This window comes from Danio aesculapii, chromosome 17 (genome assembly GCF_903798145.1).
Source record: "Danio aesculapii chromosome 17, fDanAes4.1, whole genome shotgun sequence".
Taxonomy (NCBI): Eukaryota; Metazoa; Chordata; class Actinopteri; order Cypriniformes; family Danionidae; genus Danio; species Danio aesculapii.
This window is the reverse complement of record NC_079451.1, coordinates 9,594,333-9,615,147: the sequence shown is the minus strand read 5'-3', so window position 1 is coordinate 9,615,147 and position 20,815 is coordinate 9,594,333. Positions and strand designations below refer to the sequence as shown.

Below are 20,815 nucleotides of genomic sequence, written 5' to 3'. Positions count from 1 at the left end.
CTCACGTGTGCTTGCGGTGGAATGTAAACACAGACGAGAATGAACGAGAAAAACTCTCTTGGTGAATAAAACGGCTTACAGTTAATGAAAAGCACTTCCACATCAGGACAGCACATTTTCTTTAACACAGTTACATCCGTACACCACCTTCTGTTGATGTAAAAGCATGTCCCACCACCGTGCGTTTTGCCCGTTGACTCCGTATTGCGATCTGCTCTGTACAGCTGAAAGTCCGGAATGGCTTCATTTAGCCAGGTTTCCGTGAAACACAGCGCAGCAGAAGCAGTTCATCCATTTTGTCAGGAAGAGAACGGAGATTTACCAGAAGCTGCGCTGTCTCAGCCTGACAAGTGCGCCGGCTCGCTTCCCACGCTTGTGCGTCTTGTAGCGTTTCCACAGTGCAGCTTCTTCGCCGACGATAATGTTCCGCAAAACGACAGAGAAGTCAAAATCCGGTTCTTGATTAGTTGGTGTGCACTGCCGAATGTTCAGCAGCTCGTCCGTGGTGTAACTGATCGTGTTTGATAAACATAAAACAGGACAAATTAACAAAAACAGTGCAAACACTGGAGAGCTCCACACCGAGGCGGCCATCCGCGGTGCCATCTTGATGAGGTCACCTTTAGTAGCATCTTTAGTGATTTTTAGTTGAAAATCACTAAAGATGCAATTAGAAGTTATTTTACCAAACGTAAAACACATTACACAAACCACCTAAAACTAAAAATATATAAATCTGTCAAGTAAGTGGCGATTCATTCCGCTGTGATAAACAGGGAAAAAGCAGAAGCAAAATGAATGAATGAAAGACTTGATAAATTTGTCAAGTAAGTGCATTAATCAATTACATTAAAACTGACATTAATTCAATCTTAAGAATCTGTTGTCAATTCTGATATTTGGGATTTAGATTTAATGTAAGTAGAACAATGTAAACATTGCAAACATTGCAAGCTTGTTAGATTGAAATAATGTAGTGTAAAAACATTGTGAAACCTTAATATCTGTGCATTGTCCGTTAATATAAAAAGCTTATCAGATGTATAGGTAATGAAGTAATATAAATAATGTGTAGTTTTATACATTATATTTATCTTAAAAAAAATAGCTTAAATTAGCAAATAAATGCCAAGGTAGGCCTACTGGGCAAAAAGGGCATGTCTCTCAGACAATTTTAGAAGCTGTCATTCATTAATTCTCCCCTTACTTAAGGTCCACGTGGGATAAAAGAACGGCATCTACTATTTTGTAACTATACAAAAGTTTTGAGCAAATATGTTAAGGAAAGTGCTCCTATCTGCATGTTTATTATGTGAATGATAACTTTTTATCATTAGACACAACTTATGTGTTGTACACATGACCAGTTACAAGTTATTGTATGAAAACAAACATCTCTACTCTCAGTCCTGTGATAAATGCCACTGAGTTGAGTTGTGGCGTTTGGTAACCGCTGGACTCACGGAGCAGAAGTGATCCATCGGAGAAGACCTCAGGGCTAAAGAGATGAGAAAGGCAGACCGGCTGTCCCTCCATTCATCTGTATTACACTGGAGTGCAGAGCTGAACCATTCATTTGCCTCTCTGAGTGACTTTGTCCTCAAGAACTCCAGTGTTGTTTCTTGCTAACAGGCAGAACACGGCACATTAATGCCCGACACATGCATTATTGATGGAGGGCAGGAGCTGATAAGCTCGTTGTAGCTGCAGGCTCCTTCTTCCACACAGAGGGCCAATTAAAAGCAACCCAATTCATGGCCTCATAAAGCTTTTGGTTGTTCAGGGACGGCTGATATACTCACTCAAACAGATGGATGTGTGGAGGCGAACAGGCACCTAAGACTCGTATATACATGTAGATATACACACTGGATGTGCTGAAAAGTGTGCTACCTACCTAGGCGAGATTTATAGGCATTATAGGCTCACTACTGACCTGAATGTTAAAAAAGTTATGACGCATCATACCTTGTTCTAAGCATAATCTACAGACTGCAAAGAATCTGTGTTTCATTGATAAAATAATCCCAAAATACTCTGCAGTGAAGCCTTTAATATAAATTCATTCATTTTCTTTTTAGTCCCTTTATTAATCCGAGGTCGCCACAGCAGAATGAATCACCAACTTATCCAGCACATGTTTTACACAGCGGATGCCCTTCCAGCAGCAATCCATCTCTGGGAAACATCCACACACACTCACCCACATCCATACACTATGGACAATTTAGCCTACCCAATTCACCTGTACCACATGTCTTTAAACTGTGGGGAAAACCAGAGCACCTGGAGGAATCCCACGTGAAAGCAGGGAGAACATGCAAACTCCACACTGAAACGCCAAACAGTGAGGCTCGAACCGGCGACCTTCTTGCTGTGAGGTGACAGCACTACCTACTGCGCCACTGCATCACCGCCTTTAATGTAAATATTTTACAAAATTAATGTTGTAAAAAAGAAGGAAAGATGTTCTTGCAGCTCAGAACATGTACTGTAAGTCAATGCAGACTACATAAATATGTATTAGAGTATCTAATCATTGTTACAGGAGTGTGTCAATGTCAAACTGTACTGGAATCAGTTTGCGAGTATACAGACTGCTAGGCACATCAAGGTCATGGTTTAATTCCCAGGGAATGGGCAAACTAACAAAAAACCTTGAATGTACAGTAATTGGCTTTGAATACAACAAATATCACACACACACACACACGCACACACACACACACACACACACACACACACACACACACACAAAAAAAGACTGTGACTAACGGACTGGTGTATGTTTCACCCATTATTTATGTATGCTTTGGTGTTTTTTTGTGCTTATTAGAGTATAAAACTATTCACTTAGCAACATGCTATATATATATATATATATATATATATATATATATATATATATATATATATATATATATATATATATATATATAAAAGTGTTGCTGAAAGAAAGTATGAAAGAAATATCTCGTCATCTCAGAATTAAGCTAATTATAATATGGCAAGAAAACAACAGGCATTTTCAGCATTAAATGTCTAATATTAGCCATACCAAACTTTTGTGTTTCATTCAATAAAACTGAATAATATAATATAATATAGTATAGTATAATATAATATAATATAATATAATATAATATAATATAATATAATATAATATAATATAATATAATATAATATAATATAAAATAATATAATATAATAATAGAAAATTATAATGAATAAATGCATGCTTGATTGCTTTGAATGCCATGTTTTAAAAGACAATTTATAGAAAATGCATGTAAATAAAAGGCATAAAATAGATATTTCAGCCAAAAATTAACCTTTGCTCACTCTTTAGTGATTCCAAACTTTTGTGAGTTTGTGAGTGGCCTTCCATAAAATGGGGAAAAAAATACCCCTAGTTTGCAACTTAAATCTATCAATTTATGTTTTTTATTTTTATTATTCATATGTTGTTCAGAAGAAGAAAGAAACGAACAGGTTTGGAAGAATATGGGATGAGTAAACGATGACAGAATTTTCATTTTTGAATGAACTATGCCTTTAAATCGATTAATAACAATGCTGTCTTGCTACACTAGTTTTACAGCAAAATTAAAGGGGTGGTCATCATACGACATCATATTTTAAACTTTAATTTATGTGTAATGTAGCTGTGTGAACATAAACAACATCTCTGAATGTAATATGCTCAATGTAAAGGGAGATGTTGGCTTTTACAGAGTTAGCTTAGCAAAGCCTACAGCGAACAAAGTTTAGGGACTACAAAAAAAATACTTCTGGGCTAGTGAGATCACAAACACTTCAGGTTACATGCATTCACCATGCTTATACACTTCGTGCAGCAAAGGGGCGTGGCCAGAGGTGCTTTAATGTAGCATAGAAAGCTAAAATGCCATCCAAATGCAGTTATTTCCACAGAGCTTCTTCTATTTTTGTATTTGGGCTTTCAAAGGGCAGGACGCAAAGACAGAAATTCTTACATTTTATTTGAATTATATTATAAAATATAAAAAATATAATATAAAAAAATGCAGCTCTAGCATTCGACAAAGGAGAACTTCCATAATCTCTCCCAGTTCACTGCCTGACTCGGCTAAAAATTCCTCCGACCATAATAGACAAAGCTGTGGATTGTGAGTCACAACCTGTAAGTAATTTTATTTGTTAAAATTAATCTATTACATGCATAGTTTCTAGCATTAACAGTATGTTGTAGCAAGGATGTAAACAAGGACGCAAACAACAGGAAATGCTGTTTGGCACCGTCAACAATTTAGCTACAAATCCAAATTTACTTATTCATCAAACCGCTGTAAATTTTACTTACACATGCTTCCGTAAAATACTCACTTGTCAGATTTTATGTAAAAGAGCAGGCGTGAGGTTCAGCTGTGTCCTCTGTGTTATTTTCTGACTGAGTTAGACACAAACTGATACGGCTAACAGCTACTCTGACTGACAGTGTTTGATTACACAGTGCAAAAGCGCAAGCTTGTAGGGGCATGACGCTTTTCCTGCTGACGTGGAGCCGAACTGCGAATCACAGCACATTTTGTTAGCTGACCAATCAGAGCCTTTTAAGGGTGGGCCTTTCAGAGGAACTAGGAAATATGACAGCCATTTTCATGTTAGCTGAGTATCTGTATATAATCAAAGTAAGATATATAAAAAATAATGTTATTTTTTACAAATGAAGCATGGGCACATATTGCTTTGCATTTTATAAACACAACCAAGACTTAAAAATACACTCTGGACCACCCCTTTAAAATTAGCATTTTTAACATTAGTACTATTGATTCTACTGAGAAGCTGCTTTGAAATAACAAAATCGACCCGATATCTGTGTCACCTTTTCTTTTACTAATTAGCTTAAGAACAGCTCATCATCATTCAGCAAACTGTATTGTAATCAATTGTGAGTGATTTCCCCACCTTTTGATTCAACTCTCTTGTGAATTCCTTGTAAGAACTATTGTGCGGGCATTATTGAGTTCCTGCTTTACTCGAGTTTACAATTCAGTTACCATGCAGCTGCCTATTTAGCATTGAGCTCTCTCCGACAATCTGAATTTACACTCAAATCCATAAAGTCTGGCTTTTTGCAGCATCCAGCATGATGCATTATCGCCTGGCTCCTCACCTTTCCCTCTCATACCTCAATCCCAGAACAGGTTGAGAGATCGCCAGTCCCTGTGGACCCCTGTTACCCCTGACACACGCAGCTCACTGACAGCTCCAACATGACCTCTGACCCCACAACACACTGGGGCCTAAATGGCCATGTGTTGGGGGAGATTTTTGGGCTGATCCTGGAGACAGGAATCTCACTGGGGCTTTGGGATCTTCAGGGACCATTGAGGGTTGGAGTGGGGTTCGTGGTGCTGTTATCTGCGGAGCTCTGCATAAATCACAAAGGGTCAGGGTGTCACGGCGGTCATTATGCCGTTCCCTTGGAATCGAGCCCAGGGCCGGATTATCCATCCCAGAGAGAGCACAAGAAAGACCCTTCTCCAGAACACCACCAGTGAAAAACAAACAGCGCTTTGATTACTTAGACATCTCAGAGAACGGCAACACGCTGAGAAAAGCTAATAACGCCACTGATACACCCGCACAAGTGAATTCAACAGCTCCGTCGAACCATCAATAAGTCTTCATTTTAAATTATTCATGAGGTCCGATTGCTTGCCAATTCACACAGCGAGGAAATCTAACTCTCCTGAAACAAGCCTCGGCCCACGGTTCTGCAGCTATAGCTTTTCAATGGTCTTTAGCATCGGCAGTAAATGCTCAAGAGAGCTCTCAGATCATTTGTATACTGCAACACGATATGGCTTACACTGCTAATAATATTGAATCATTCTTATGGCTTGATCATTACTTAGCTTGCTAGGCAGTGCTGTATTGAATTGTCTTTTATTTAATTGTGATAGGGGTGCTCGCTAAGGAAGTATCATGACTAAAGCTCATATGCTTAGGGTTGTGGATTTTGAACAAATCGCTGTTGTTAAATAGTAAAGGTTGGTGTGTAACTTGTACGGAGCCATTGCTAGCAGCTTGGATGTAAAAAAAATGTGGATTTGGTGAGAATGGTTGGGTAATTGATGGTATGAAATCATTATATAAAACACAGAGAATGCATTATGCCTCATTCACACTAGCAGCGACTTTGTAGCTGCCTGTCATTCTGAGTGGTGACCTTCCTGGTCTGTGTAGGTTTACAGCACAAAGAATACAACTGGCCTCTGAGCAAACTGAGTGAAGATCACATGAGCTATACTGGTGCTCTTATTGGCTGTCGCTCAATAAAGTCACTCTTCATTTGCATAAAGTTAACAGATTCTCAAATTTGTCGCGTTGCTTGACACACCCACCTGGTCACCAACAGTTGCTATCGCTTGAATAGACGGAGGTCACCGGAAGTCGCTAACTCTCCATTGAAATGAATGGTTGCTTGTTGATTTGCCACTGCGAGTCACTCGTAGTGTGAATGAGGCTTTAGCAGGCACATATCAGCCATATCCGTCTTTCAGATGAGATGTTAAACTGAGGTCCTGACCCTCTGGGGTCGTTAAAAATCCCAGGATGTCCTTCAAAAAAAGAGTAGGGGTTTAACCCCAGCATTCTGGCCAAATTTGCGCACTGTCCTCTGTCCATCATGGGGCCTCCTAACAATCCCCATATGATAATTGGCTTCATCACTCTGTCTCCTCTCCACCAATAAGCTGGTGTGTGGTCTGGTGCAAAATGGCTGCTGTCGCGTCATCTAGGTGGATGCTGCACACTGGTGGTGGATGACGAGATTCTCCTCAATGTATAAAGTACTTTCAGTGTCTAGAAAAGCGCTATATAAATGTAAGGAATTATTATTATTATTATTAGAATGATTAATTAATATTATTATTAATTATTATTATGCAGATTTGCATGAACTACATTTACATTACAGTGCATTTCACCAGCATGGACCATGCCACATTTTGAGCTAGACTTTATTGTAGGGATGAGAGGGATGGTAGGAGAACAGTGGGATGAAGGGGAAGGGAAGTAAGAGGATAAACAGTGTACAGGTATGCAGGTAGATCGCGCATCCTATGATGATGCCCAAAAACTCAGAGTGGGGGTACCATCTCTGTAATGTTTTGAAAGAGTGATTGGACCCCCGATTCGACCTAGGAGTGGAGAGAGGATTATAGGATTGTGAATGGGAAACAAGAAAATAGAGGAAGGGAGGGTGGGTTCGAAAGAACGAGACAGCGTTAGAGGGCTGGTCTGCCGTAAATAAGTTTTAGGGAGTAGGTGATTAGTTAAGGAGACAAAGTGAGGTGTGGTTCCACTGCTGAACCTTTATTAACAAGCAGAAACATATTCAAACATATATTATGTTTTGATATGCCTTTTTTTCAATTTGAAAATAATTAAGCTGGATTTTCAGAAGCGACGTGTAGTTAAATTTTTTGAGAGGTGCCAGCGTTGGCGACGGCCACAGCGAGGGCTATGCTATTACAGAAAATACGTAATATTTTTCCAAAACAAAGACACACACAAATGTGAAACCAAGTTTTGACCAGTAGTCCATTGCAAATTTTTCATCTGCAAAATATTATTTTGAATTTTAAATTGATACCTTTTTTAATTTGATGAGACATCCATCATTCAACAAAATCTACCTGCACTCAGAAAACATCACTTAGACTAGAGGACATCTTCATAAGCTGCTGTCTAGCTAAGATCCGCGTGTATCTGTCCCTGAGGTGTGAGCAATGAGCATGAGTCTATATTAGTGTGTCTGTGAGCTGATGGATGCAACTATTAGATACCGCAAAGAGAGAAAACTCATCTTACCGGCTGTCTGTACATTCAATGTGTTTCCTCACTCGACTTCCTCTTCAAGACTGAGTCTATCAGTCTTGTAGGGTTTTAATAAATCTGTCCAGCTGGAGAACGATGCCATTAGATTTATTTTTTTAATTTGGGGAAGATGATAACATTATTGTAATTATAGTTATTTTTATTTTAATTGTTCTTGGTGGGATGTGCACACTTGCTGTATGTGGCATTCCATAAAAATCTTAACTAATTGTTTTCCTCATCTTACTTTAAAATAAATCCTGGAAGTCTGGTCAAATTTTGACATTCAAGAGTGACATCCGGTGAATGTTACGTTATGTTCAATTCAATTCAATTCACCTTTATTTGTATAGCGCTTATACAATGTAGATTGTGTCAAAGCAGCTTCACATAAAAGGTCACAGTAAATAGGAACAGTGTAGTTAAGTTTGTAGTGTTTAAGTTCAGTTCAGTTTAGCTCAGTTCAGTGTGGTTTAATAATCACTACTGAGAGTCCAAACACTGAAGAGCAAATCCAACGATGCGCAGCTCTACAGATCCTGAACCATGCAAGCCAGTGGCGACAGCGGAGAGGGAAAAAAAACTTCACTAATGGCGGAAGTGAAGAAAAAAAAAACCTTGAGAGAAACCAGACTCAGTTGGGCACGACCATTTTAATTTCTCCGCTGGCCAAACGTCTTGTGCAGAGCTGCAGTCTCAGTGGCGGAGGCTGGAAGCTGGCCTCAGCGAAGACTCGTCTGTCTCTGGAGCGTCATAGGAAACAGTCTCATGTTCTCCACTCTTCCATGACCATCGCAGTAGTTGTTCAGGATTCGGCCAGGTCCAGGATATGGAAACCTTGGGATCATCTCGTCGTTGGTCTTGGATCGAATCAGTGACTCTGCATAGTCTGAGGGCCTCGGGAAGAGTATCCCCAGGTGGAAATGGAGAATAAAGAAAATAATTAGCTTAGCTGATGTTCACAGTGTATATCAGCAAGATGCATAACCTGTGTGGAAGCCCCCTAAGTGGTGCACTAAGTGTATGCTTTACTGAACAGATAGGTCTTTAATCTAGTTTTGAATTGGGAGAGTGTGTCTGAGCCTCGGACGTTATCAGGAAGGCTATTCCAGAGTTTAGGAGCTATAAATGAGAAGGCTCGACCTCCTTTACTCGACTTTGCTATTCTAGGTACTACCAGAAGCCCTGAGTTTTGAGACCTTAAAGAGCGAGTTGGATTGTAGCGAGACAGAAGGTTGGTTAGATAAACAGGAGCTAGATTATTTAAAGCTTTATATGTAAGAAGCAATATTTTAAATTCAATACGAAACTTAACAGGCAGCCAGTGTAAGGAGGATAAAATTGGGGTGATGTGATCAAATTTTCTAGACCTGGTAAGAACTCTGGCAGCTGCATTTTGTACTAATTGAAGTTTGTTAATAGAGGATGCTGGGCAGCCAGCAAACAGAGCATTACAGTAGTCCAGCCTAGAAGTCATAAAAGCATGGACTAGCTTTTCTGCATCTGAGATGGATAGCATACTTCGTAACTTAGCTATATTTCTCAGATGAAAGAAAGCAGTTTTTGTGACATGGGAAATATGATTTTTAAAAGTTAAATTGCTGTCTAATATGACACCCAGATCTTTTATAGTAGAACTAGCGCTAACTTTGTATCCCTCTAATTGTAGGTCGAGTTGTGAGATCTGCTGTGTACAGGATTTAGGCCCAATAAGTAATAATTCTGTTTTGTCTGAGTTTAAGAGAAGATAATTGTTGGTCATCCAGTCTTTAACATCTTTAATACACTCAGTTAGCTTGGACAGATTAGACGTCTCGTCAGGTTTAGTTGAAATATATAATTGAGTATCATCTGCATAGCAGTGAAAGCTGATCCCATGTCTTCTAATAATGTCTCCCAGGGGTAGCATGTATATTGTAAACAGTAAAGGGCCTAAAACTGATCCTTGAGGCACCCCGTATTTTACTGGGCTGATTTGTGAAGGCTGTCCATTTATATTTACAAACTGGTAACGGTCAGATAAGTATGACTTAAACCATTGTAGGGCATGTCCCTGGACACCTGTAGACTTTAAGCGATTAATAAGGATACCATGGTCAATGGTGTCAAATGCCGCACTAAGATCGAGTAGAACTAAAAGCGAGATGCACCCTTGGTCAGCAGCTAAGAGTAAATCGTTGGTTATTTTCACTAATGCAGTTTCTGTACTGTGATGAGCTCTGAAACCTGACTGAAACACTTCAAAAACATTGTTGGTCTGCAGAAAGGAGCATAATTGAGCAGAAACAACTTTTTCTAGTATTTTAGATATAAATGGAAGGTTTGAAATAGGCCTATAATTAGCTAAGTTGCTGGGTTCCAGTTGTGGTTTCCTAATAATAGGTTTAATAACAGCTAACTTGTAGGGATTTGGAACATGGCCTAAAGATAAAGAAGAGTTGATAATGTTAAGAAGAGGTTCTCCTACAACAGGTAGCAATTCTTTCAGTAACTTTGTTGGAATTGGGTCCAATATACACGTAGCTGATTTAGAGCTATTTATAATTTTGTCTAGCTCTTCCTGTTCTATGATTTTAAAGCACTGTAGGTTATTTAGATTCAGAGGCGTGTTTACTGGATCTGAAGTATAAGGCGGTGCAGAAAGTTTAATATCTCCTATTTTCTGTCTAAAGCCTTCTATTTTATCACTGAAAAAATTCATGAAGTCATCACTACTAATTTGCGGTGGAACGTTTTGTTCCAAAGATGATTGATTATTTGTTAATTTAGCGATGGTGTTAAATAAGAATCTAGGATTGTTTTGATTATTTTCTATCAGTTTGCGGAGGTGCTCAGCCCTGGCAGATTTTAAAGCCCTCCTATAGCTGGACATACTGTCTTTGTATGCAATTCTAAAGACTTCTAAATTAGTTTTTTTCCATTTACGTTCCAGGGCACGGGTTGCTGTTTTGAGAGCGCGGGTATGACTATTATACCACGGTGTAGATTTATTCTCTCTAGCCTTTTTTAGTTTGATGGGTGCCACAGTATTTAGAGTGCTAGTAAAGATGGCATCCATACTGCTGGTTACTACATCAAGGTCATTTGCGTTTGTGGGTGCATTTCGAAGTAGAGAAAGATCAGGTAAGTTATTTATAAATTCATCTTTAGTGGATGGAACAATAGTTCTACTAGGACGATATATCGGAGCGGATCTGCTAATTTCAGGTAAACACAGCTTATATAGTAAGAGGTAGTGGTCTGTAATATCATCACTTTGTGGTATAATGTCTACATCAGTGACCTCAATTCCATAAGACAGAATTAGATCTAGTGTATGCTTTAGGCGATGAGTTGGACCAATAACATTTTGCTTTATTCCTAGTGAGACCAGCAAGTCCGTAAACGCGAGCCCTAATGTGTCGTTAGCGTCATCTATGTGGATGTTAAAGTCTCCTACAATTAGTATTTTATCAGTTTGAACTAGTAAGTCAGAGATAAAATCAGAAAACTCTTTTAGAAAATTGACATAGGGTCCTGGAGGTCTATATATGGTGATTAGAGCGAGAGATAACATAGGTTTTTGCATAGTGTTTGGAAGGACAACATTAAGTGCTAGTACTTCAAAGGAGCTAAACATAAGTCCGTTTCTCTGATTAACATTAAGAATATCACTAAAGATTGACGCGACTCCATCACCACGACCAGTTTGACGAGCCTCATGTTTATATAAGAATCCTGGAGGAGTTGCCTCATTTAAACTAATATAGTCATTTTGTTTCAGCCAGGTTTCAGTGAGACAGAGTGCATTAACATTGTTATCTGTTATTATTTCATTTATGATAAGTGCTTAGTGACCTGATGTTTAGGAGACCAAGCTTCATGAAATTTGTATTTTTACTTTTTAGTGTTTTTTCTGGTTTAATTCTTAATAGATTATTTCTGGAGCATACAGTACGTTTGTTTCTTGATCTAATAATACGAGGAACAGACACAGTCTCTATGGGGTTAGCTAGGTATGCATTACTGTTATTTATGTGGGACGAATAGGAGTCTGTGTGGCTAAATTGTGAATTTTGTGAATTTTTACTTACTAGTCAGATAGAGCGAAGTATTCTGGTGATGTTGTCCGACAGGAGTTCAGCTCCAGCTCGACTGGGGTGCAGCCCATCAGCGCGGAAAAGCCTAGGACGCTCTCAGAAAAGATTCCAGTTATTGGCAAAGAGCAATTTCTGTTCTTCACACCATGTTAATAGCCATTCATTCAGAGCAAAAAGTCTACTGAACCTTTCATTTCCTCGGCGGTAGGTAGGAAGCGGTCCAGAAACGATGATCTGCGTGGCGGGCGAAGTGCGTCGAACCGTCTCGATCAGGCTCCTGAAGTCCTTCTTCAGGATCTCCGTCTGCCGGAGCCCGGTGTCGTTCGTCCCCACGTGGAGGACGGCGGCACCGAGGCTCTCGGCAGCGCTCAGGATAGTAGGTATCTGTGCAGAAATATTCTTAACTCGGGCACCAGGGAAGCAGAAAGTGCGTACTTTGTTACCTTTGGAGGAAGTGGAGCGGACGTGGCGGACGATTGAGTCGCCAATGATGGCAACATCGCGACCCGTCTCGCGGAGAGGGGCGAAGCGGTTCTCCGTGGGGATCTCGAACACCGGAGGAGGAGACGTTCTGCCCCGGGACCTGGCAAGCACCTTACGCGGTTGCACCCAGGGGCCGTGGTAGCCGGGAGTCGGCGTGAACGACGCCTGGGTGCACCGCGTCCTCGGTGCGCTGGGCCTGGACAGAGAAACACGCGGGGTTGAAGAAACTGGGAGATTGTCGTTGTATCGGACACTTACCTCAGACGAGCGCGTACGGGTTAAGAGCAGAGCCCTGATGCCCTCTCGCTTCGTCTCCAGCGAGCGAATCTGGGACTCCACCGCTTCCAGCTCCAGCTCCAGCGCCTCCATCGATGCCTCTCCTGCACTCAAGGACAGACACGCAAGCGACATTGTACAAGGTGAAGAGCAAAGCCAGAAAGTGAGAAAAATAAGTGAGTGAAAGAGGTTGGTAGCTTTAGCTGACCAGCGGTGCTAGCAGGCTAAAGCTACAAACACCAAGCGGATGCTCGAGAGACAGAACGTTTAAAAGTAGATTTGTTTGTATGAGTGTGTTAGGGGATTGTTCACCCCAAGTAGGAGAGATAAATATTTAGTGAATGAGGAGGTATTTTATGATAAAAATGTAAATTGCGAATCTAAACTCCAAACAAACGCAGCGAACTCCAAACAAACGCAGCGAAGCTACCGTCCAGTGACAGTCGTACTTTAAAATAACTTTAAAATAGTATGTTAAAATAAATAGTACTTTAAAATAAATCCTGGAAGTCTGGTCAAATTTTGACATTCAAGAGTGACATCCGGTGAATGTTATGTTATGTATTGTAGTGATGTTGTCTAGTTCACGTTCATGGCTCAGAAGACATAGTATTGTATAGACATTTGCAGGGTGAGACTTAAGGTCTTTGCACACTGAAGCCAGAAATTGTAGTATGAGGTTTTTTTTTTTTTATTAATCTTTTATGAATAAATGCAAAACATTCCGGTGTTAGTTCAAAGCAGTGATACTTTGTTTTCCAAAGTAGAAAAAGAAAGAGGAATAGGCTACATATTGTGTTCATCCAATACTGTATTGAGGAAGGAGAGTTCAGCTCATTATCAAAGAGCCGCGCTGGATTATACCCAAATACAAAGTTCATTCTTTTTTTTTTCAGCTTAGTCCCTTTATTAATCTTGGTTTGCCACAGCAGAATGAACCGCCAACTTATCCAGCACATGTTTTATGCAGCGGATGCCATTACAGCTGCAACCCATCACTGGGAAACACTCATTCACACACAAACACTACGGCCAATTTAGCTTACCTAATTCACCTATACTACATGTCTTTGAACTGGTGGGGCAAACCAGAGCACCTGGAAAACCCACGCGAACAAGGGGAGAACATGCAAATTCCACACAGAATTGCCAACTGACCCAGCCAGGGCTCGAACCAGTGACCTTCTTGCTATGAAGCGATTGTGCTACCCACTGCAAAATTAAATTCAGGAAATCAGTTGAATTTTGATACATTGCTTTTGATGCTTCACACATTCACATATGTAAACAAATCCTGAACAGAGACTGGCAGTGTCTATAGACATTATAATAGATGGTGGGGGCGTGTTGTCGTGTCGAAGCAACAGAACGAAAGCGGGCCAAGTTTTCTTTTTTTTTTCTCTCTCTCTCTTTTATTAGAATATACAAAAAGGTACACAAATTGAGATCCAAAACAACAACAATACGGTCAGATACTGGCTGGTGCGTGTGTTTGTGTATATGTGTGTGCATGTAAAGGTAACTTGGTAAACAGGTCAGAGTACATACAAAAGGAACAATAACAGTCAATAAATGAAGCAAGTAACATATTACATATATATAAAAGAAAATATCACATAGAAAGAAACCAGTCAGTGATAAGGAGTGACAACAATGATAGTGATATAATGATAGTAATAATAACAGTAAACAAGCAAGAAAGGAAAACAGTAATAATCATTAACAACAACCTCTGCGATAATAATAATAATAATAAATCACAAGAACTACACCAACTACTACTACTACAGAGTTTCTAATGTTACAACTATTACTACTGCTACTACTACATCTACTACTACTACTACTACAACTGATACTACTACAGCAATGACTGCTACTTCGACATCTACATCAACAACATCTACTACTTCTGATACTACTACAACTACTACACATCTATTACTTCTGATACCACTAAACCAACGACATCTACTACTACAGATACTACAACTACTACTTCAAAAAAATTAAACTAAAAAAAGAACCCAAATACAACCGCTACTACTACTACTGTGACTACTACTACAACTACTACAACACCTACAACAACCTGAATAATGACAATAGTAGAAATACTTGTAATAATGATAATAAGAAGATAACGGGGACAAGTCAGGACAGTAATAATTATGATGATAACAAATGTAGAAGTAATAATATTAATGATAATAGTTCAATTCACCTTTATTTGTATAGCGCTTATACAATGTAGATTGTGTCAAAGCAGCTTCACATAAAAGGTCACAGTAAATAGGAACAGTGTAGTTCAATAATAGTGAGGAGGTGAGGGGGGGTTGGGAATTCAGGATTTCTATTATAATGTCTATGAGCAGTACATCAAATAAATACACATTTTGTATTTAGCTTTTAGCTTGTACGGATGACACGTACGGATTGTACGGAATTTAAAATTACGGATGACAATTTCGGATTCAGTGTGCAATGACCTTTAGACTTTCAATGCTATCAGGCTAACTTTCGCATTTTCCAAGACCTCCTACTGCACCTTTAAATTTGGAATGAAATCAAAATTTTTATATGTAATGCTTGTTCTAAACAATGTACATGTGCGCTTCATTATTTTATTTGACCTCAGTATTAACCAATATCATATGAAAAATGCACATGCAAAGAAAAGAATACATACTTTAGCTTATCAGTCTATGGGCATTTTGTGAAGCAGACAAAAGGCCTGAGTGTTTACAGCTGACTTAATTGTCAAAAAGACACAGTATGATAAATACACGCAGGCTTTCGTACGGCTAAAGTGGCCCATATTCATCATTCATTGAAACAACCTGTGTCACCAGACAGCCTCCGGGGAACTTAGATCTCTGCGCTTTACCATAAAGCTGACTGAGAAGTACTGCGAGAAGAACAAACAAATATAAAAATGATCTACTGGTGTTGTTGCAGTGATTACAGATTTGGAACACCCAGCAGAATCATGAACTTTGTGGGCCTTCATAAATAAACGTGAATGCGTTTGAGCGTATGTATTTTGTATATATGTGTGAGACATTTTAAGTGTGTGTCTGAGCCTCAGGAGCGGGGAAAGTGTAGAACTGACTTTTCTTTCCATGGGGGGAAAGGTAATCACTCATTCTGAGTGGCTGGTGTGTTTTTATTTATAAAAACTTTGAAAAGTATATACAATCTAAAGACACACACAAGAAAAAAAAAGAATTTAAATCAATGTCATTCACATTTTTAAACAAATCTCAATGGTTGAAATTCAAACTCATTCATTCATTCATTTTCTTTTCAGCTTAGTCCCTTTATTAATCTGAAGTCGCCACAGCGAAATAAACCGCCAACTTATCCAGCAAATGTTTTTCATGCAACGGATACCCTTCCAGCTGCAACCCATTGCTGGGAAACATTCATACACACTCATTCACATACACTACGGAAAATTTAGCCTACCCAATTCACCTATAGGGCAATTACCAACCTACATCACAGATGACAAGCGCACATCACAAGGGTTCAAGCACACATACCGGTTGCAAAAAAGACCGGTTGCAATACCAAACATGTCGCGGTAGGATGCCAAATTCAGCCAACCGCAGACAACTTTGTCTAACAGCCATTAGAAGAGTTGAAAGGTGTGACGACCTAATTAAAAATGCTCTACTCTGCAGTTCTCATGTTATATCAGGTAAGTTCACGCTATGTATGCTGAATCATATACATTACCTATTTTTGATTGCAGCAATGATTTCATCAATGATTTCAAAAACAGTTAAATACGGTCAATTAAACTGCGGACACTGAATGCTTAGAATGAAATGTAAAAATGTAAGTTCACATACTCTGCCATACAGGTGCAGTTTGAACTATCAAAGACGTGATCTGAGAGAATCGCCGATGAGTTGCGGACACCTGTGAGATAATTAGCATGCCGATTTAAATCATGACGTGTGAAATGTGTTCTGGTTGAAAATAACATCAGCGATTCCCTACAGCCAATGATAGAGCAGCATCCACTAGTTTGGGTAACTGCAGGTCAGCGGGAGGTTGGGGAGAAGTTAAAAGGGATTCTTTTCTGTCTATTTGGACCCAAGAAATGGAGGAAAAAACTGGTGGAAATTTGGCAGGAGCATCATCTGTGCAATACCACAACCGGGTCTAAAAAGAAAAAAAATTGCTAATTCCCTTCAAAACTCAGGTGAGCAAAATATGTATATTTTCTACACCACTAAAGGCTTCTTTCTTATTATGTAGTTAATAACAAAATATATACTATGTGACCTCGCATTGTTTCCATGTCACTTCTCGCATGTGTTTGGTTGTGAGGCGTAGTTTGTGGACCAAGGCAAAGTTGTCAGCAATTCTCCTACTGTAAAGTCATGCCCTGTCGCTGATTTATCTTGCAGTGTAAACACAACAGTGACAGAATGCTACTCCAGATAGTCATGCAGTGTGAAAACATCTGTGACACCACTACTTTAAAAATTGTGCAGTCTGAACCCAGAATTAGAGAGCAGAGAGCAGTGAATGGAGTACAATATATATATATATATATATATATATATATATATATATATATATATATATATAGAGAGAGAGAGAGAGAGAGAGAGAGAGTTTAAACTATAAGTTTTAGTTTTAACTATGAGTTTTAAGTAAGAATGAGCATATAATTGTTAAAAAAGATAGAAAGAATGATGCTCTATCAAGTTTGCTGTAAATACATCATATTCAACTCTAATCTGCTATGCAGAGCCCCACATATGGCCCAATTCTATTTTTGTACAGAAAGGCTTCAAAATTTACCCCTAAGAAATGGGACACCACTACAACACCTGCACACGTCATCATATGTCACCGCGATCTCTTACTACATATGAGATCAACAATGGCGACTGCTGTAGTTATTCCAGTTGCTTTATTGTTTTGGTATTTGTCTTCAGCAAATCACTGAAGGCAACAATATCATGTTATCATAATGATATAATGTGGAAATAAGATGTAAGATTTTATTTTTTTAAGATTTTACACTGTGGCCATATTCATTTTTGTAAAAACACGAAAACAACATTAACATTATAGCAGACACTGTAAAAAGGTCATTCCCAGCCACTAGACTTTTCTGACAGGGTATTCATGACAGTGTCATCGAGTATCAGATGTGAAAGTATGTCGTGGGAATACTACACAGGAGCTATTATTATGGATTATTTTTTTAAATCATTTTTTTTTAAGCATGATGGTAAAACACGAACACTGTTATGTGTGTATTAAAACATATGTATGATTGTTGTAAAAATTCATAAAAATGATAAAAATACAAATTTGTGCATCTCCTTACTTCCATGTGCAGCCATGCTGCCGTTGTAGATGGTGTATTGTCAGAAAGTTTCGTACTCCTTGGTTTCAAGTGTGGTCCTGAAAAAACTCAGTTTCACGGGCTATCTAGCTCTTCTCCTTAGCCCTACAGATTGGGCATAAATGTCATTATTAAAAGATAAATCGGAACAACCACCCAAATTTTAATGGTCCAAAACACAGATGTTAGTCTTTATCCAGAATCTAAAATAAGTCAAATGTTATACATTGTATATACGTGTGAGAATTTTTAAGTGTGTGTCTGTGTCTGGAGGAGGGGAGAAAATGTAGAATTGACTTTTCCTTCCACGTGGAGAAAGGTAATCACTCATTCTGAGTGGCAGGTGTGTTTTTATTTGGCCTTGCCCTAAAACACACACGCACACACACACACACACACGCTTGATTCTGTTATTTTAGTCATCCTATTTGTAATAATTAAGTGTTCTCACAACCCAGTGATTCCAGTTGACACGATGTATGAGTTTTTGGGTATTTGCATGTTTTTAAGAGCGTTGTGTTTTATGCTTCAGGGCAGGGCACTGTTTGCCTATTTCACTCAGGGGTACAATGAGATGTGTGCTTGAACATTTGCTTTGCTTGTCACAGTGGGGGTCTGCACTGATGGTAAATTGAAATCAGCTGCTGTAAAGGTGACACTTTGACCAACTCTACCCTGCACGCAAAATTCGTCTCTTTTTATATTATCTGACTAGATACAAGTGCTATTAAAATTTAATTTAATGTATATGCATATATCCATATAGTTATTGTATATACAAATATTGTGTTCCATGTTTCAAACATGTAGATTTACAGTACACCTTAATAAACGTGTGATTCACCAAAACATATCTAATGTCAACAAGGAATCAACAAGCATCTTCAAACTTAAGCATCTTTATCTAAAGCGTCTTTTGCCTTGATTTTGTGTTTTGATGTACAAGGAACGCTCCACGCTGTGACATCTGTCCCTCAGCTCCATATGTATGCAGTGCGAGAAGGCTGACAGAAGAAAGCGTGAGAGAGATTGACGATTTTCTTAATGCAGCTCTTTCCATTAGTATTTTCAAAGGGTAAGTGCTGAACAGAAGTGCTGCGTGTTTTTGCTAGATAGAGCGTGAAATGAATCGCAGGGAAACAGCAATTCAGTGCGTCCCGGAGAAACGAGAGATGCTGTTTATGAGCTTTTGAGATTAAAATGAGGAGTGAACTGTTTTCTTGGCTCTCACAAATCACTGATAACATATTTACACAACACACGTTTCAGAGAGGAAAAAAAACACTTTGTGTGAATGTCTTCCAATATCCATAGCCATATGTTTGTGTGCGTTAGTTAGGACTGTGCGCTATTTGCAATTAACTTAAAAATGTCTTCTGAATTACAATTTAATTAACCCTTTGCTATTAAGCTCTTTCCTTGATGGTTATTGGTAGTCAGACATGCCTTTACAAGAGATCCTAGATTCATGAATTGGACGTTTCTGTTAACAGTGTGTGAATTTTTATTTATTAATTTTTTTGTAAAATGTGATCATGAAGTGGTAAAACATTAATTTAGTGTAGCACTCTCTTCACTTGACACAAGAAGAGGGCTCTGGGTTCCCAAGATAACTGTATAAACTTGCAATTAGTCCAATGACAAAAAAATGAAATTTAGTAAAACAGATCCTTTATTTCTCCTTTTAGCCAGTTGTAATATATTGTTTTAACTGAACATATGTGGAAAGAAAACAAATAAAATGGAATAAAAATTAAATAAATAGCAAAATAACTCTCAATAGTTATAAATGTCTCTCATCTAAAATGACAAGAATACAAAAAATAATAAAACAAAATAAATTTCTTCAAAAATATATAGGTCTGTCTTATTTCAATATAGAACAGTCACTTTATAGTGATATAATTTGTTTCTGAAATATCAGACTGAAAATAACTAACTATTTATGAGTATAAACAAAATAGCTTTGCAGAAAGTCCTAAAACAATAATAAATAGTTATCCTTACAACAGAAACGACCAAGAACCATTTAAATGCACTTATAAAAGTGCAAAATGTTCACCAATAAAGACCTTAATACTGAACAGTCACAGGCAAATGGTTAATTCCCTATATTCAATATCACACAGCATTCAATTAAAGGTATTATTGTTGTTCACTGGGCCCAGACTCAATCTGTGTGTAGAAAAAAAAGGAAGAAATTAAATAAACAAACAAACACCCCCTCGTTGCAGGCCTGTACGTTGCTTGGGAGCGTTGTGGCACAAATCAAATGCCCCTTCACTCTAACGAGCAAACACAATGTACTCACAAATCCAAACGATCCTTCTGCTTGATCCAGCTGACTCACGCGACGCCGACGACTCGAGCAGATGACACAACAGGTGCAAACTCGTCCAGCGCAGTCAGCAGAAACAACGATTGTCTTGAGACCAATGTTTTTTAGATGATAGGATCTAGCATTGGAATCCTCAGCATTCGTTAATCTCTCGTCATCTCCCCGCGATGTCCGATCTCTGCAGTACACATCAAACTGGTCTAGTTGACTCAATAACCGCACGTGGTTATTTTCTCGACAGTCTTGTGAAAAGAAAACTACATTTTCAATGAAAATTAGCCGAGAGAGCAACGTGTAACACTCTGCGCGTTTCTTTCAGCTCTTCCCATTCCTTTCCTCTCACTCTGAAGACCCGCCTCTCTCTCCCCAGTCCTGTCACTCAGGCATGTCCTTCAG

At 38.8% G+C, this 20,815-nt stretch overlaps 1 protein-coding gene across 2 annotated transcripts; it reads right to left on the bottom strand.

The window, feature by feature from the left end:
- Positions 1-8,632: 8,632 nt before the first annotated feature.
- On the bottom strand, positions 8,633-12,870 carry LOC130245015 (uncharacterized). 2 transcript variants are annotated; one of them, XM_056477637.1, is made up of 3 exons: positions 12,136-12,870; positions 11,943-12,033; positions 8,633-8,766 (listed from the first exon to the last, which is right to left on the bottom strand). In XM_056477637.1, the coding sequence occupies exons 1-2, from the start codon at positions 12,840-12,842 to the stop codon at positions 11,946-11,948; spliced, it is 795 nt and encodes a 264-aa protein (XP_056333612.1). In that variant the 5' UTR covers positions 12,843-12,870; the 3' UTR covers positions 8,633-8,766; positions 11,943-11,945. The 2 variants fall into 2 exon arrangements, with proteins under 2 accessions (XP_056333612.1, XP_056333613.1); XM_056477638.1 differs by having other exon boundaries at positions 8,634-8,758.
- Positions 12,871-20,815: the final 7,945 nt, after the last annotated feature.

Bases quoted from the DNA above. Each gene is read 5' to 3' on its own strand.
- LOC130245015 (XM_056477637.1), bottom strand. From the start codon at position 12,842: ATGTCGCTTGCGTGTCTGTCCTTGAGTGCAGGAGAGGCATCGATGGAG. The intron at 12,034-12,135 runs GTTCAGTAGACT...AGAGCGTCCTAG, and splicing joins TACCGCCGAGGAAATGAAAG to GCTTTTCCGCGCTGATGGGC.